Below are 17,922 nucleotides of genomic sequence, written 5' to 3' on the forward strand. Positions count from 1 at the left end.
TAATAATTAATAAAAAAGATTAAATATTGATGTTACATTGTGAGGACGCACGGGCCTTTGAACTGTGCAGCAACTGCGACTCTCCGCGTTGCATTAGTAATGGTTCACACCGATATACCCGAGCCGAGATCAGATTACTATAGTACAGCCTTTTTGCGTCAATAGAGACATTACTGTAATAATAAAATAGAAATAGATGAATAATAATGAGATGGTGATGATAATGATAATAATAATCACGATAATACTCTCATAGTACACACATTCCCGCACATACAAAAAGCAGTCACTCTTATTGCATCAACTTAATTCTGTGCAAAAGCAATAATAATTTTCTTTACGCGGGGAGGTGGAAAAAAACGTTGAAAAGGCACGAGACAGGGCCTGCATTTTCATGTACTTTGGGATTTTCATGCACTATAAAACCACCTCCCGTTACCCCGCTCGTTTCCCGCGGTACTTCCGGTTAGGGCCGTTCGATCTTCACCGCAAGGTTATCGCGTCTCTTCTTCTTGTTTTTTCTTCTGGCGAATACTACTACTGCTACTAATAATAATAATACTAATAATATAATGATGATGATGCTGATGATGATATTCTAATAACAATAAGAGTATAAACGATAAAAGTGTACAATCTATGTTTTCTACTTGGCTGATTTATGAAGATCGAGGTTTCGCCTGCAGTATGTATCGGTCTTCAGCATACTCATTAATGTGTCGTGAATGCCATAGATCAGGGATTCGCCCGCTGGAGCCCCTCAAACGCCTGCTGCCCCCGCCAATCTCTCTTTCATACAATGTGCGCCCTCGTCGCGATGCGCAAGGCCTTTACACGTGACACTCCTTGCGGCCGCAATGCGTGAGACCTGCGTACACTGGTGGGGGACACTAGGCGCTATAGTGTCTTGTCTCAATTGAGACAAAAATGCCCATCTCTGCCGAAGATTGTTGGTATGTATCATGGGAGGGTGGGTTTGTTCTCGACATCGATATCATATTGTGAACTCCACCTTGTTTCGCAGTCAATTATTAATTTTAATGGTGTTCGTCTCGGATATCGCACCACCTGGTCTGATATCCTTGGCCACCTCTTTCCTTTCCACTGGCAACAGTCGGTCTTCAATTCGAGGATCCAAAATCATACCAACAAACAGTTCGTACTAGTAGCAAAATAAAATCTGCTTCCTCATTCAACGATTTTTGAAGATCGAGGTTTCGCCTGCAGTATCGGTCCCCAGCATACTCATGAAAGTGTCGCGAATGAGGCCGGTAGCTCGCCTTCCGCCCAAGTGCTTGTTCTGATACTTGGGACAGAACGCCAACTAATGATTGCCCCGGTAGAAATCGCACTTCCTGGCCGATTCTTGCGATAATAGTTGATTGTTGCACGCTGCCCTTTTAGGGTCCAATCAATACGCGGGTGTCCGCTGCTCCAATGCCTCGACGGTAAGGATACGCACTTCCAGGAACTTCTTCAATTCCTCGAAGGTTGGAGACATCCAGGGATGTTTCCCATTTTAAACGGGAGTGACGATCCCATTTCTCCGCAGTCTGATGCACAATTCAATCTGTCGCATTGGGTGGTTAAGCTCGACCAGGGTACCAGCTCTGCGAACTCCTCCCTGGCAACGGCGGGAAATTGCGACAACGTGGTGAACTGGAAACGAACCAGAAGTCAGCGATTTTCGAAGCGGTTCGTCAAGGTATCCCAGGTTCGTTGAAAGTTTCTGTCATAGTAGCGAAACTACGTAAAAGAGCGGCAACCTCATTTGTAAGGCAGCCTTTCTAACGTCACTCAGTGAGGGATCATGACCGATAAGCGACGAGGAGAGGTCCCGGAAGGTCGGTCATTCTGTGTAACGGCTGTTGAGTTCGTGACAAAAGAGTACGCGTAACCTCGAGTCCTCGGCGTCAACAGCTGCGTCGTTTGAATTTGGATAATATCCCGTTGGACTATTAGGCATTCCTCAAGCATTTGTAGAAAATCCTTCAGCAGCCCGAACTGCTCCATGTACGACTCCGCTATTTCTTCGTACTGCACGGTAGTGAAATTGGAATCCCCTTTGAGCGCGTCGTTTTCGTAAGCGGCTCGAAGAATTTCATCATGACGTGTTTGAAAGTCCGCCCACAAATTCTTCAAGTAGTTCAAACGCCTTTCGATCATTCCCGTTGATATATTAACCACTCCTTTTTTTCTTAGGTTCATCACTACGGATTATATATTGGGCGGTGTCTTTTTGCAAGGCGAAGTTCTACGGGCGTCGAAGAAGGTGGTCCAACATGAGGGGTGAAATTCACAGAAACCGCCTTGAAGTTGAGAGAAGCGAGGGGAAAGAGATAGGCTCGCCCGTTTTGTAACGACACACGCTTTTACTGCCGCGTTCACAGGTTGTTCGATCACGTATACAAATTAACAATGTATGACGAAGATTGTATGAAAGATGAGGAACACAATAAAGCGATTGTTTTGTCCGCGATAGATCTGGTGATCTGTCAAAACCTAGTATGTTATCGCACATCGCCGACTAAAGCAAGGTTCGTAAAATCTTTCGCGTGTCTGAAAAGCAGATTGTTCCGTTGAAGAGTGTTACGGCTACCGACATATTGCCGTCAGTCGATAAGCCGTAATATTAACCATACTGATAATCGACTTTCATTTAACATATCATAAGTCGTAATACTAACCACACTGATAAGTAGCCGCTACGTACATCACTCGCTCACCCATTCACTCGTCATTCGATCACCCTTCGAACCCAACTCTCCTCTCAATGCCGAAACATTCGGCGTCAATGATAAGTCCCCGTGCTGGCTCAAGTCCTACCCCGAAGTCGTGCGCGCGTGATATTCAGTGTCACGTCCGGTGGTTTATTTTATTAGCTTACTTTTTTATTTGTGATAATATTGACTGAATATAATTTTAGTACTATTTTAGTCGCAATATACAATATTTAAAATATTTCTTTTTTTTTACACAGGAAAGCATTCTTTTATGTGTTAAAGATTAAGACCAACACTAAAAATTATTGTTCACAAAAAGTAAAAAAAAGGTTGAAAAACTATATTTGAAAAATTCATTTTTTAATAAAAAATATCAATGAAAGTTATTAAAAATTATTGTTTAACAAATGCAAAAAATATTAAATTATCTCTAGGTAAGAATTACTATTTTTTAAATATGTTTGGTGAAAATTTCATTGCGATATCGCTAATAGTTCAAAAGTTATAACAAAATGACACCAACTTCTTTGATCCGGACCACTGTGCGGCGCTACCGGCAAGTTGAGTGCCGGTCACCGGTAACCCTCGTGGTATTCAACGTATTTACAAATGTGCGTTAATTTGTGATTTCGTTACTAAAATAGCATCGACAGTTCTCCTCGAGAGAGCAACGGATGAACAACCATCATGCCGTGTCGAGCCTCCTTACAATATTGCAATAAAAAGTACAGCTGTTTGTTCACTCACTACTTGTTGAGGTGGTGAGAAGCTGCGTTAGAGTCCTGGAATCAAAAAAAGATACAAGAAGATATTAAAAAATCGATTCGTACAATTTCATCGGGATATGAAAAGTCTATTTAAGTGATTTTCGAAATAAAGTTTAATTGTGAAAATATCTTGGTACTTACAGTCCGTCCCCCTTGATGAAAGCACGACGTGCTGGCCCTCGATCTCAGCTATCTACATATACCGTCTTGGGTCATCGAGGTAAGTAGTTTCAGGCATCCAGGTAGACAGTCTCAAAGGATTCACAATGCAACACTTAGGGCTCTGTACCAGAAAGAACAAATTCTTTTAAATTCAATCGATTAACCGTCAAACAATGAATCCGAATTAATAGAAAATAGAAAATAAGCGTTCAAGTTGAATGTAAAATTAATAATAAGTTGAACAAAATTAAATAAACATGATTTCTATTACACGATAAAGTATAAATAACAAATTCGTTTAAATTCAATCGATTAACCGTCAAACAATGAATCCGAATGAATAGAAAATAGAAAATAAGCGTCCAAGTTGAATGTAAAATTAATAATAAATTGAACAAACTTAAATAAACTTGATTTCTATTACACGATAAAGTACAAATAACAAATACGTTTAAATCCAATCGATTAACCGTCACACAATGAATCCGAATTAATAGAAAATAGAAAATACGCGTTCAAGTTGAATGTAAAATTAATAATAAATTGAACAAAATTAAATAAACATGATTTCTATAACACGATAAAGTATAAATAACAAATTCGTTTAAATTCAATCGATTAACCGTCAAACAATGAATCCGAATTAATAGAAAATAGAAAATAAGTGTTCAAGCGACTTTCGTTTCGAAATTCGAAAAAAAACTTTCAGAATGATTAGTAATGTTCAAATATTAATAACAATATTAATTTAGATGATAACAGAATGATTATCACTACTTTCCAAGAGTTTCGGATAATCTGACGACAAAATGTTTCGAATAAAAGTTGAACAGTACTTAAACATGTACAAAATTCTATATTTAAAATTTCGAAAAAAAATTTTCTTCTACAAAAAATAAAAGATATTTTGATTTTTTAAAATGTTGAAATACATTTTTTATTTCATAATGTTACAGCTGGCGTCAAGACGAATCCAACGACCTACTTCTTTATGACCCTGAGCCCATAAATAACGTTACAATACATATATTATTCCCGTTTTTCAGCGAAATACCCCACTGTGCGTCGGTTTGGCGCAGTTCGGATATGCACAGGTTCGGGCGCTGTGTATCTGGCAGAACAGTCAACAGATTTCAGCTTTATTACGAACAACTAATAATTTAAAAATGAATTTAGTAATATTTTATATTAATTAGATGTAAATTATTAGTATAAACTATAAACTGCCACGTTTTAAAAATATTTTATTACTGTACACAGAACTCTCATATAAAAATTCATACAATATATAGCAAAATAGCGATTGATGTATCTCGTAGAACCGTTGCGCCCGACGGAAGGTTAAATTCATATGCAGTGACTCGGAAAAATATTCGGGCGCTCTAAAAAAGACGATAACTTTTTAAATATTGTACTATACACGATTTTAACTTTTTTCAAAAGTAAGAACAACTAGTTTGCTACACAACATGAACAAAATTTTTGAAAAAAATTGCAAGTTGTCGGAGAATTTCAGAGAAAATTCTAAAACTTGTATTTTGCAACTTTTTAACGTGAACTTATATGGAGAATTTAAAAAATACGTTTCGTAGATTTGTATCAATTAAACACATTCTGAAAATTTCGTGAAAACGTTCATAAATGGTAAAAATTACAGATTTCCACGATTTTCGGCCTCTAACTGCAATAAATCTGAGGATTCTCACATCTTTCAATGCCTGTAGTTTTCGCGCGCATCAACCGACTTCGATGAAATTTTCACAGTGCATATAATTCACACAGATCTACAAAACGTATTTTTAAAATTTTCAATATACGCTCACATAAAAAAAATTGTAAAATGCAACTTTTAGTATTTTTTCTACAATTCCGAACAATTGCAATTTTTGAAAAAGTTTCTTTTCACATCCTGTAGTAAAGTAATTACTCTAGCTTCCCAAAAATGTTAAAATCTTATAGTACAATATTAAAAGAGTTATCGTCTTTTTTTAGAGTGTCCGAATATTAATTCGAGTCACTGTACCTTATTAAACAAATTATTTTGTTCTATTGAGCAGGTGTCACTTACCAACAAATATCCACAAAACCCACTCGTAATCGATGGATGGAAAAAGATCGTTCGGTAGAAACACAAAACTAACTGAACTATTGGGGCTTGCATGGTCTCGCCGCGCCGCGCCTCCACGAAGGAATACCGTCCGCACTGTGCAGCTTGTAGAGTCCAAGTGACTGTCCAACTGAAGTGAAGAGTGAGAGAAGAGAAAGAACTGAACAAGAGCCGCCGGTAAGCGATAAACTGATGACTCGAAAATTCCTCGAAAAGACCTCTAGGTGTAATGTGACTACGTGAATGTGATTACGAGGAATGTGATTACGAGGAATGGAAGGGTACGCATCCGGTCTAAATGCTGATTGCGGATCTTTATGCGAAATAAAAATTGAATAATAAGAAACTATAGAAAAATAGAAACTAAATTAAATGTTATTTCTTCCCTTAACACGAACCGTACCGAGCACAAAATGCGACTGCTACACATTGTTTTATAAAAATGACAACACTGAATTTATTTAAATTTCTTACCATTTTTATAACAATACATGTTTGTATGAGGAAATTAATCATTTCTAATGGAATTATCCTTGCATCTTCAATTATTATATATAGACAAATGATCGGTGTCACATTTTTTACTGCATAATGTCACGTCCGGTGGTTCAGCCATCGATAATAATTAATCATAATCATGTACAATATATTATTTCTGTTATATTAGATAGAGGATATAATATTTTGTACATGATTATGATTAATTATTATCGATGGTTGAACCACCGGACGTGACATTATGCAGTAAAAAATGTGACACCGATCATTTGACTGTTCGTGGTTAGTGTTAATGATGTTAATAGCGGAGAAATCATGCGTGTATGACATCTTCAATTTTTAAATTTTCCAGTAATTTTGAATTTCATCTAGTCAATTTTGCTGTAAATGCATAAAGATCCGCAGTCTGCTGATGACAAATTAATAAGAAAGTCAATCACGAGAAGTGAATCAAGTGAAATCAATGAAAGTCAATCGAAAGAAAGCTATTAGAAGAAGTTATTCGTCAAGAAATTTATAAATATTCAATGGAATAAAAGTTCATGGAAATGACGAAAGAAAGTTTATAGAAATAACAAAGGAAAGTTTATATAAATACCGTTTTAAGACGCTTCGTACGACTCCCTCGAAAGCTCGTAAGATTCTAAAAACTATTCTCCTGCAATTCCCTACCAAAGCTCGGAAAACATCATTTCTTCGGTAAGAAGAGAAGGGGAACCAATCACCAGTTCGGGGTGTAGTTTAAATTTGTGGAACGCCCACCAAGATCGTTATTTCATTTCCCACGCAAACCTCGTAAGACGCTGCACAAAGATCCCTTGTTCCACAATATTATTTCTAAACTGGTATCGCCTTTCCGCTGAGTGTGGGCCTGCGATGCGTCGCTTGTCATTGACGGGGGCACGGTTGGTTTCCCTTTCTCATGCGAAACAGGACACTTAACTTTCAACCGTACCCAAGTTCGTAAGTAGTTCTAAGAAGGATCAAGGATGGCAATAAATAACTCGGAACTGACGATGTTCCACTCGATCGTAGCACAGGCCCAGACACGATGTCTAGACAATTCTGGACATCTTCAGTTTTTTAATTGAAATGTCTAATATTTTTAATTACTTTTTTACTACTTTACTTTTAAAACTAATATTTTAATTATTTTCTGAAATTCGAATAAATGATGAAATTCTGCGTAAAAAAGTATTATACGAAGTGGCACTTAGAATGAATAATTACTGAGATATTTTCAAATTGATAATCTTCTAATAAATTTTTCAATAATAAATAATAATGAATGGTAAATAATCCTAATGAAGCGACAACGAGATCATGAACAACTCTCGATGCAGTATTTGCAAGACAATTAGACAAAATTGAATCAAGAATAATTTATATCATATTTCAGCTATCACAAGCCAATTGTTTCAATGATAGAGTCATAGAAAATTATAGTTTAATTAATTATATAATAATAATTAAAATTTGCGACGCAAAGAAGGAGAGCATATGGGAAATGCTATGAACTATGTCTCTTTCTTTGGGAACTTTCAACCAAACTCGATTCAAAATCAAAGAACTTTCGATAGAAATGAGGTAGAGCGTGGAAATTTTTTAAAAATCGAAGCTGAAACTGCAGAATATGGGAAAAATAGGGAGATTATGGTACGAACGTTTTTTAACCTTGAGAAAATTTGTTAAACATGTAGAATTTCAAGAAAATGTGGTTTCTCCAGTACCACGCGTGGAAAAAATTGTTTTTTAATATGCTATATATCATTTCCCGTAGATTTTTTCACGCTGATTTCAAATCTGGTCTTAAAATTTGTTTACGACCTCAGGATTTTTGTGAACAAAACTAATGCAATAATTTATTCGTTGAACAGATTTGATAATCCACTTTGAAGCAGAAGTGATGCCAACACCGTTGACATTGACCTAACCTCGCGGCGAACTTACATATGGCGAACAGAATCTCGATATTCATATATCGCATTAAAAAAATCGCACAAAACAAATCGCATAAAAAAATACCGCACAAAAACAGGCTTGATTTAATCAACGCCGTAAACAAACGGAAAGTTGAATACAGTATTAGCGATAGTTTTTTGCGAATATCTCGAAAATTAAAATCGAGCGGCGCGGCGGTAACATGTATAGGAAAAAGTTGTTCAAACGTAGAGATCTATAACATATTTAAATTTCATCAAACTCTGACAGGAAGCCCCTAATGTATATAATTACCGAAATTTCGTTTTGCCCAAGAGAGTGAAATTACCAACGAATTACATGCTTAGGTATCTTTTATTCAGTTTGAAAGTTTCACATATACATACACGTTAATCATTAACGACATAATAAACAATGACATATAGATATTAGAATCTGGGTAGATGCCCGTATCGCGGATCATTGCGGGAAAAGACGTTTTGTAACACATATTATATAATAATTATTATAATAATGAATATATATATATATATGTATATATGTAACAATATTTATAGACATATAAAGAGGTACTTTACGTGTATCTGTGTATTACGTAGTATGTATATTTATAGTTATATATTTTGTATTCTTGTAACATCAATATGTCATTTTAGGCATGTAAATTATGTGTACGTGTTCGTAATGTATGTGCGCCCGTGCACTTCCTAATTAATCTCTTAAAATGCTCAGGTATGATGCACGTATCAACCAATGCTTGTCTTCATTATCGTACGTCTACTCCCCACACGAATGTAGTGTATCCTTATACACGAGAATTCCTTAACGTTAATGAAAGAGAAAATAACACCCAGGTACGGTACGCGGCTAGTAAAAACCGTAGTATCCGTAAAGTTGATCATAAGCGTGTTCTATACTCGTACGACTACTTTGTATGTGTACACATGTCTTCTATGTGTTCGTGTTATTGTTCGACACCGGCGTATACAGTAGCAGTAAAGGTCGAAAATTCAAACAAGTGTCTTCGACGCGTGAACGTGCAAACAGTGTGTTTCTGTGTGAGAGCACCGAGATACACGAGGATGAAAACGTTCGTCGCGGTTCGGTAAAAACAGTGAGTGCTTCGTTATTTATTTAACAAGTCCTTCCTCGCTTCTGTTTAACATATACCGCGCTCTATGTTCTTCTACTTTAATGTTTGATCGGACGCGTTCTATCACGTCTACTCGCGTGCCGTGTGTATGACTGCGCCGAAGAAGCGTTCTCAGAGTAGTACGCGCTACGATCGAAATAAATATATGTAATATTTATGTATATAATTTATGTATATTATATATTTATATTTATATATATATATATGTATATTTATATGTATAATATGGCTATGCCGTGAACGGCTCGTCGGCTGCGCCTGCAACGACCCGAGCACTGTAAGACACTGTACAAAAATACCGCTTATAATAATTAGTAATAATAACAACGCAGCCGGCGAGACTACAACTACGGCCATCAGAGATATGTCTCGACATGGTTCTTCGGGTGTCTTCGACGCGGGGACGCGTCGACTAGCGACTATCCCGTTTCATCGTTCTACGATCACCTAAAGGATATGTTTCACTAAGCGAGTCCGGAGTATAGTAATCGTTTAGAGTGGTTCATGTTAAACACGTGTTCGTACACACAGGCGTTACACCTGTTTCTGAAGAACCGCGTGAAACGGGAAATGTACCCAGAGATCATCCATCCTCTAGGTACAGAGGACATTCTAGGATATTCAGGATCACATTGCGATCCTGAAGTAATCTATACCTTTTCACTTCATGAAACAAATTTGGTAACGAAACAACCATTTGATATTCGCATAGACGAGAACTCGAGGAGAGATTGATTAGCTTGGTGGAGGCTGTGTGATTCGGAAAGGTGTAAAGCTACGTATTCCTTCGTAACTGTGATATGTAACTATGTATAAAATATGAAGTAAGTATGACAACTCAGGTGACAATCATGAATTTTCAAAGGAGAACTCGAGAGATTGATTATCTTGGAAATATTGATTATCTTGGTGAAGGCTGTTTTATTGGGAAAGGTGTAAGATTATGTCCTCCTTCATATCTCCGATATGAAACCATGTATTCATATAAAATATGTAGTAAATATGATAGTTCGGGTGACTATCATGAATTTTCAAAGGAGAACTCGAGGAGAGATTGATTATTTTCGAAATATTGATTAGTAGACAGCGGATCTCTATGCAAAACAAAAATTTTCCACCTGAATTGCAACGAACTGAACTGAAATATGTAGAAACTTGTTTTCTTTCTTAATATGTTTAGTGGGTTGAAGATAATATAACAGTATTCTTAAATTCTTCTAATTTGTATGCTATTTTAAATTACATCCACTCATTTTTGTCATAAATGCATAAAATCCGCTGTTTATTGATCAGCTTGATGGAGCCTCTGTTTCTCGAAAAGGTGTAAAGCTACATACTCCTTCGTATCTACGTAAATAATTCAGTTTTTCGAACGGAACAAGACACGATGGAGCTCAATAGTGACGTGTCTAGAATCCTATTAACAAACCTTTACTATTGCTTTCCTTTCGATTCAGTCAGTCTTTAATCTTGGAATTCGAACTCCGGACTCACTGCGTAAGTGTAACTATTCTAACGTTGCTATTCTTTTCTTGTCTATCTACTAATATTTTTTCCAACTGGCAATTATTTGTGCTCTGCTGTCCAAGCGAACGCTGCCATTGGAAATAATATCTTGGGAATATGTACTCTTGATATGCTTCCCGTGGATTCTAAGCACAATGTAGGGCCCGCAAAGAATCACACGTGGCGTATCGTTTAACTTTAAAGAAACTCCGTTTCTGTTCGACTTCTACAGCACATTGAAAATAAACAGTAAACTAGAAGACATCTTTTGACGAGAAAGTGTAGTTTCAAAGGAAGCGTTCTAATAAAAATGTCCGTTTATAAAATAGTCAAGAAACCTACTATATGTGGAAATGAATTGAATCGTTCGCTTCGAGCAACAGCGCGCAAATAACAACTTCGTCTTTTTCTTATCGATGAAACTTCTTAGAAAAAACATGTAATGCGTATAGATAGATATGTAATATATCTTTGACGATCTTAATAATGTGTGTATATATTATATATGCAACGTATATATATTATATGTATATATTAACAAATAAATTCTCTTAAATCTCATACGGTCACGATATGTATACGATCTTTAGAGATTATATCAGTGAAGCCTTACATCGAAATAATTAACCATTATCTTACAAGTAGAAGTTGGGCGTATAAATGATATGTGTATGTTGTGTTATATTGACGCAGACCTCCGACCCCCGACCGAAGGAGAGAACCATTGTTTTCCCTTTCACTCGTGCGCGACACCTCGACGAAATTTCAGACATTTTGCGTTTGTTATTAAAGAAAATTTACATGTGTGTATGAAACGACGTGTCGTCTGCGCATGTGCTTAGAGTTTTAGAGAACGATTCTTTAAAACAGTCTCCGAAGCTCTCCTTCGACGTTCGCAGAAATCGAGATCGCGTCACGTTGCAACCATTAGCAAGTTAACCTACTGTAATTTCGATATGCAGATTATTCGTAATATCAATAGCTTAATCCTATCGGAATGTTAACTCGTCTATCCAAGTGTAAAATACTTGTGTAGTTTACTTTCCACGTGAATGTTCTTACAGTTTCTCATCGTTCTGTGAACGTGTCCTCGATATAATATTTAGACTGCGGATTTTTAGGCAGATTTACTTTCTAGTGGGTAAACTTTTCCTTGCGTAACAAGAAATTTTTGCCTTTTTCCTATGTTATACAGTAGATTCGGACGAGAGGATGCGAGAAATCCAAGTTTCGATCCTGGAGGATCACTGGTTCAAAAGTTATAAGTATTCAAAGTTGAACGATTTCCAGTGTTTTTGACAGATTACCGCCGCCATGTTGTGTGTACCGAGGGTCGCGCGCCGCTTACCGAGCGTCACGCCACAAGCACGAGGTGATGTTGATCACGTAGATTTCTAACCACCAACCAACTATTTGTATTTATTAAGAAAATAAAATCCCTGGGCTTAAATCAAGCACATGGGACAGAGTACATAGGAACACGTTATATCAGATTACATAAACCGCTTTGGTAACATCGTTTAAATTAGCCTTAATCTACTTATGACATTGCACAGAACATATGTTGCACTTATCCTTTTTGTTTACGTATGTGAATAACTAATTATCGGCTTTATCGCATGCTTGTGCTACCACCTAGCGACTCCGATCGCCACTACACACAACATGGCGGCGCCTAACCTGTCAAAAACAATGGAAATCGCTCAACTTTAAACACTTATAACTTTTGAACCATTGATCCTCCGGGATCGAAACTTGGATTTCTCGCATCTTCTCGTCCGAATCTACTGGATAACGTAGGACAAAAGCAAAAATTTCTGATTACGCAAGGAAAAGAGCAGCCCAGATCGTAGACGGTAAAAGTTACGTACATGGTTGCTCCTTGTTTCGATGAAATCAGCATAATCCGAAAGCATAGTCAAATCTTGCTACAGGTACTCGTCTATCGTGTTTCGTATTTCGGAATAGGCTATACATAATAATGAAATATGCATAAAGTCCGCAGTCTAATTGCTTCGCGCGATGGCTACAATCTACGAAAGGTGTTCGACGATGTTTAGCATTCATCTCAACGAACATACACGGGAGGGCAATTAATCATTTCTACGATATGTATTATTCCTCTATAGCGTTTGTGTAACTGTGTCCGTCGACATTGTACCGGAATTCGTCTGTTTACTTTCCTCGTTTCGCATAACCTAGAAATTTTCCACAGAGATCGAAAAATATTGCGGGTTCTCAACGTCGTGCGTTCTTAAATGTACTTCGAACACATTTCGCAGCTTAAAATACATATGTAGAAGCAAAGGGAGGAGTTCTCGTACGTCACAATCTGTGCCATGCCATATTGCTATCCGAATGGAGTCACGTATAGTCGCGTGGAAGTGTTTCTACCAGTTTCTACGTCGCAAATGCCATCTATGTATCTCTGGCGGATACATCCCGAAGTATTGCTGAAAGACGGCATAATTTTATGAAGCGCCTAATCGGCGTGGTGCAAAGCGCTGGTGAAGTCTATCGCGAAACAGATGCAACGAGCTGTTTCAATTGACAAGTGTCGGCTTCCTGTTGAATATATTACGGTCCATCAGTCGTCGTTATTTCATTTCGACAGGCCAGTCCTTTGTGAATCGAGTTAAGCAACCGAATGATCTTTAGATATCGCCGCTGAAGACAGCCGGCTTAAGAACTCGTCCGACTATCGATTATTTGATTATAGTCTTCCCTCGCATAGTGTGATCTCCGTCGCGTAGCGATAGTGTTACTTTTTTATCCCTCCTGCTAGTAATGTAACACGATCCTAGGTCGGATATCAGTGAGGCAATACTAATGCAATGATAAAACTTTCTTAATTTTACTTATTTCGTTACGAAACCTTTACCAACGGATTGGTGACATTTTTCTGTTTAAAACGAGACCAAACACGATAGAATTGAAATTATATTTACTTGTTTAATAAGTAGACAGCGGATCTTTATTCAAAATAAATTTTTTTTACCAGAATTGCAACAAACTGGAGTGAAATAAAAGATTATTTTTCTTCGTACTGTGGTTAATAGGTTGAAGATAATATAACAGTATTTTGACATTCTTCTAATGATTTTACTGTTTCAAATTGCATCTACTTATTTTTATCATAAATGCATAATATCCGTTGTCTATTAATAAGCGATGAAAGTTTCGAACGCAAAGAAGAACACGTGGAGAGAAAGAGACGCGGATAGTCGTAGCAGCTGGCATAGATCAAAGGCCTACGTCTCGATTGCAAAGGAAACGCAAATAGAAATTTTATCATCATATTTGTAAGATTTCCCTGGATAAAAAGAGGATCAAACTCGACAGGGTTTCAATCATATTTACCTGCATCACACTTTAAACCTTTGCACTTCTTTGTCGAATGTGACTCGACATCAAGGAAAGAAAAATGTAAATAAAACGGGTTTTCATATCTATTTGGATCTTCCCTTATTTATTGATTTGTCTTATTGTTTAGTTAAAAACAAATATAAATTACAACAAAGTTTGAGAGCTATATTCAATGCAATTAGTAAACAAAATTGTTTAAAATAAGTAGCAGGCAACGAACCGTCCTTTGAAGTAAATATCAAATAAAACACTTATGGTAAAATAGCAGGAAATTGTTGGCAAGAAAATTGAAAAATAATTCGGAGTGCAAAGGGTAAAAACAGTAAATATGATCTAAATTATGCCATATTTAGACTCGTTTTAATTAGAAAAATCTCACAAATACGTTGGTGAAAGTTTTATAAAAAGAGAATGAAAAATGAAAAACTTTTCTATTTGCATTGACATTGTAATCGATACGCAGCCTTTTGAATTGTGCCGGCTGCCTCGGCCCTCAGTACTTCTTTGTCGTTTCCGCGCTGTCCTTCTCGATTTTCGGCAACCTACAAACAACGTAGTTCCTCTACGATTTCTGAGGTAGTAACACTATGCGAGGGAAGACTGTAGCCAAACAGGCGACGCTTAAAAAGAAATTTACATTGCCGACGGTGAAACGTTAATCGGAACAAAACTTTCGAATATCGAAGATTGTGACGTACGAAGAATGTCGAATAACTCGTCCCGAAAATTTCGGGAATGCGTTGATATGTATGAGACGAATGACCGTGAATCCACAGAGTGACAGCTAAATACATCGGACACTCGAATTCTCTATCAAGTATGCTACGATTCTCGCTTTTAACAGATATCCAGAAAACACTTGGCAACAATCTTGATATGTAACGTTCGGTGAAGGAGGTCCGTTCGATTATCGATCGATCGAGGAGCCTTCGTTTCACCCTGTTATTATATCGTACGTCACGATCGAGATTTATTTTTCTTTCCAGACGTGACGAATCAGATACTTTCGTATATCACCGTACTGATAAATTCAATCGTTCTCGCACCGAGTATATACGCTTTGTTTCTCGTAAATCAATTCTGATCATTGATTCTTAACCCTTTGCACTCGGAGCTATTTGAACACGAAAACTAAACACTTTTTCTGACCTAGAATATTTCCATTTTATGCATATTAAACTGATACAATTTAACGCAATACTCAAATGTTTCGTAATTCATTAACTACAAACTAATTTAACACATTACCGACCGGTGATTATTGCATAATTTTGAAAAATCTATGGTACATGGCTAAACACTTTTTAATGGAACCTTCAATAGCAACAGCAATTTTCATTGTGAACTAACAAGTCACCCTCAATAAGGTCATCTAATAGTTTCATTTAAGATTAATAAAAGAAAATTTCTATGCTATCTTTTGTTACAGCACAATTATTGAAAAACCGATTAATAGGCTTCCGGTAGGTAAAGTGTTAATAATGTAAAAAATATTTAAAATAAAGATATAGCAATCTTTAATAGCCTCAGAGTCAACACTCGAGTGCTAAGGGTTAATCATTCGAAATCGTTCAACATTAATACTTTGTAGAATTAAAAATACGGTACTATGACATTATTAATGTGGTCAGAAGATGAACAAAATAGATAATGGAAATACGTTTGGTACAGTGTCCGCTCGATGGGATCCCTTTAATTCCCTCTCTGTCACCTAACTAGGTGAGCATCTAAGAGAGCGCGCGTGTGATTGGCCGCTTGATAAACCCCGCGTCGAAAGTCCCCGTGTCTCTTGCTTATCGAGCGGACACTGTACCTCCCCGTTTTCCTTTTATCGCGTTGCTCGAATTATACGACAACAATTGATTATACTTTCAGTTACCATTACGTTTCGACGTTTATAAAAGCACTGTTGATATGTATTCGACAAACCATCGCCGTTAATATTTGTTTCTTGACATCTATTCGGTATTAAATGTACAAACACATCTTATTCACCAATCTAAAATTTACTTGCTATTCCGTTCCGTATTAGACACACGAGAGAACTCGTGTTTAGTCGCATTGCCCGTGTTAACGAATCCTCCACGAAAAATTAGAGATAGTCTGGCCGTCAAATAAAGTCGAGAGACATTAATCTCGCAAGAGAGATCTAATGCAGCAATTTTATAGTGATGTTTTCGTCATAACGGAGACGACGACATCCGTGTGTCGATTGGTGCATCGATAGACGACGCCAGTCGCTGCATCCACTTCTCAAGCTATACCCAGATAAATATATCTGTCGGTACATCGATGCACCAATTTAGAAAACTAGCCAAGACTCGTATTTCCGTTTGACAATCTCGATCGCGCGATAACTCTCACCATGTTTTTGGTTAGTCGACGTACACCCGACCGAATGTAGCGCTTGCTGAAGGGATTCGGCAAATTCGATGATCTCGAATGATCGGAGTAATAATGCCACGACACGAGAAAGCGATACGCGCCGACGAAATCGTGTCGCGTCTCCGCGTTCGCGGCACGATTGCATGGCTGCAGGAGAACAATAACGATAAAACTCACGGTGGAAATAGAGAGACAGGTCGAAAGGGCAAAAAGAAAATGCGCGTTTCTAAACGAGAGGAAATGTAGATTTGGTGGCCGCGATGATTGTCGGTGGTCGCGTGACCAGTCGCAATTAAACCACCGCGATCACCACCGCCAGCAGCTGTATCATCATGCTGACGTAGACGTGATAGTTGCTGGCCAACGACGATATCCGTCCGGCGTTTTTACCAACGCAACCCATTCTCTCCAGAGGTATGTTCTCCAGGGCGTACTCCCGATGTTCGTTCATCATCGTGCACACGGTGCGCTTCGTGACCATCCTCTCGACGGGATTGGTGCGCAGGTTACGCAGCCATTCGGCGTACCATCGTAGCTCGCAATCGCAGATCAAAGGGTTGTCTGCGGCAGAAAACAGAAGCGAAATGTGAACGTATTCATTGGATCAAAAGGTTGCACATCTTGCAGCTTTGAAAGGTTTGTAGGGGTAAACCAGAGTTGAACTTTGAGCGCGGATATCTCGGAAACTATGCGAGATAGCGAAAAATTGAATCCAATCAATCTTATGGCACATTTTGTCAGCTTTAATTTTGTATGCAATGGTCTTATCGCTAGGACACATAGTTTCCGAGATATAAGCGGAAAACCGGAAAAGGTGACCTTCTACGGGCCCCTGCACTCCGCTCACCTCCTAGGAGTGGGGACTTTTAGTATGTTTATCTCCTGACTAGTCCAAAGACCCAAAGTTAAAAATTATGTTCCTTCCATTTCCCTCTACAACTTTTCGTTGACTGGACTATTCGTGGTCTACCGGTGTGTGAGAATACCCTAGCGGTGTGTGAGTGTTCACGCGCGAGCGTCGTCTGTTGGAAAAGACTCCCTTAGGGTGGATTTATAGTGGAGCTGCGAGCATCGATGATAGCGGCGCGGTGAAAAGAAACCAACATTCGTGACAACATTTCGACACATACTAATGAAAAAGTACATATGTATTTGCTTTGTTTTTCTTTTTTTTTTCACCGCACAGCTCACCTCGCTGCTCCACTATAAATCCACCCTTAATTGTCGACATTACCGCGTGCTTGTGCTGCTACCTGCGGCTACGCTCGATAAGTGACGCGCGACCGTCATTACATACAACATGGCGGCGCTAAC

At 37.9% G+C, this 17,922-nt stretch overlaps 1 protein-coding gene and 1 long non-coding RNA gene across 5 annotated transcripts in view; both read right to left on the reverse strand.

Annotated features, from left to right (window-relative positions):
• Nucleotides 1–217: 217 nt before the first annotated feature.
• On the reverse strand, nucleotides 218–6,314 carry LOC143208277 (uncharacterized). Its single transcript, XR_013008878.1, has 3 exons — nucleotides 5,721–6,314; nucleotides 3,632–3,773; nucleotides 218–3,505 (listed from the first exon to the last, which is right to left on the reverse strand). It is a non-coding gene; the product is annotated as an uncharacterized LOC143208277 (long non-coding RNA).
• A 4,304-nt stretch (nucleotides 6,315–10,618) lies between these two features.
• Nucleotides 10,619–17,922, reverse strand: part of LOC143208276 (uncharacterized) — a 244,213-nt gene continuing 236,909 nt past the window's right edge. For all 4 annotated transcript variants that reach the window (XM_076422548.1, XM_076422546.1, XM_076422545.1 and 1 more), the window contains one exon: nucleotides 10,619–17,169. In XM_076422548.1, coding sequence (XP_076278663.1) covers nucleotides 16,901–17,169 — 269 coding nt within the window. In that variant the 3' untranslated portion in view covers nucleotides 10,619–16,900. The remainder of the gene's footprint in view (nucleotides 17,170–17,922) is intronic.

The sequence above is a fragment of the Lasioglossum baleicum genome, chromosome 4 (genome assembly GCF_051020765.1).
Source record: "Lasioglossum baleicum chromosome 4, iyLasBale1, whole genome shotgun sequence".
In the NCBI taxonomy this organism is placed as follows: domain Eukaryota; kingdom Metazoa; phylum Arthropoda; class Insecta; order Hymenoptera; family Halictidae; genus Lasioglossum; species Lasioglossum baleicum.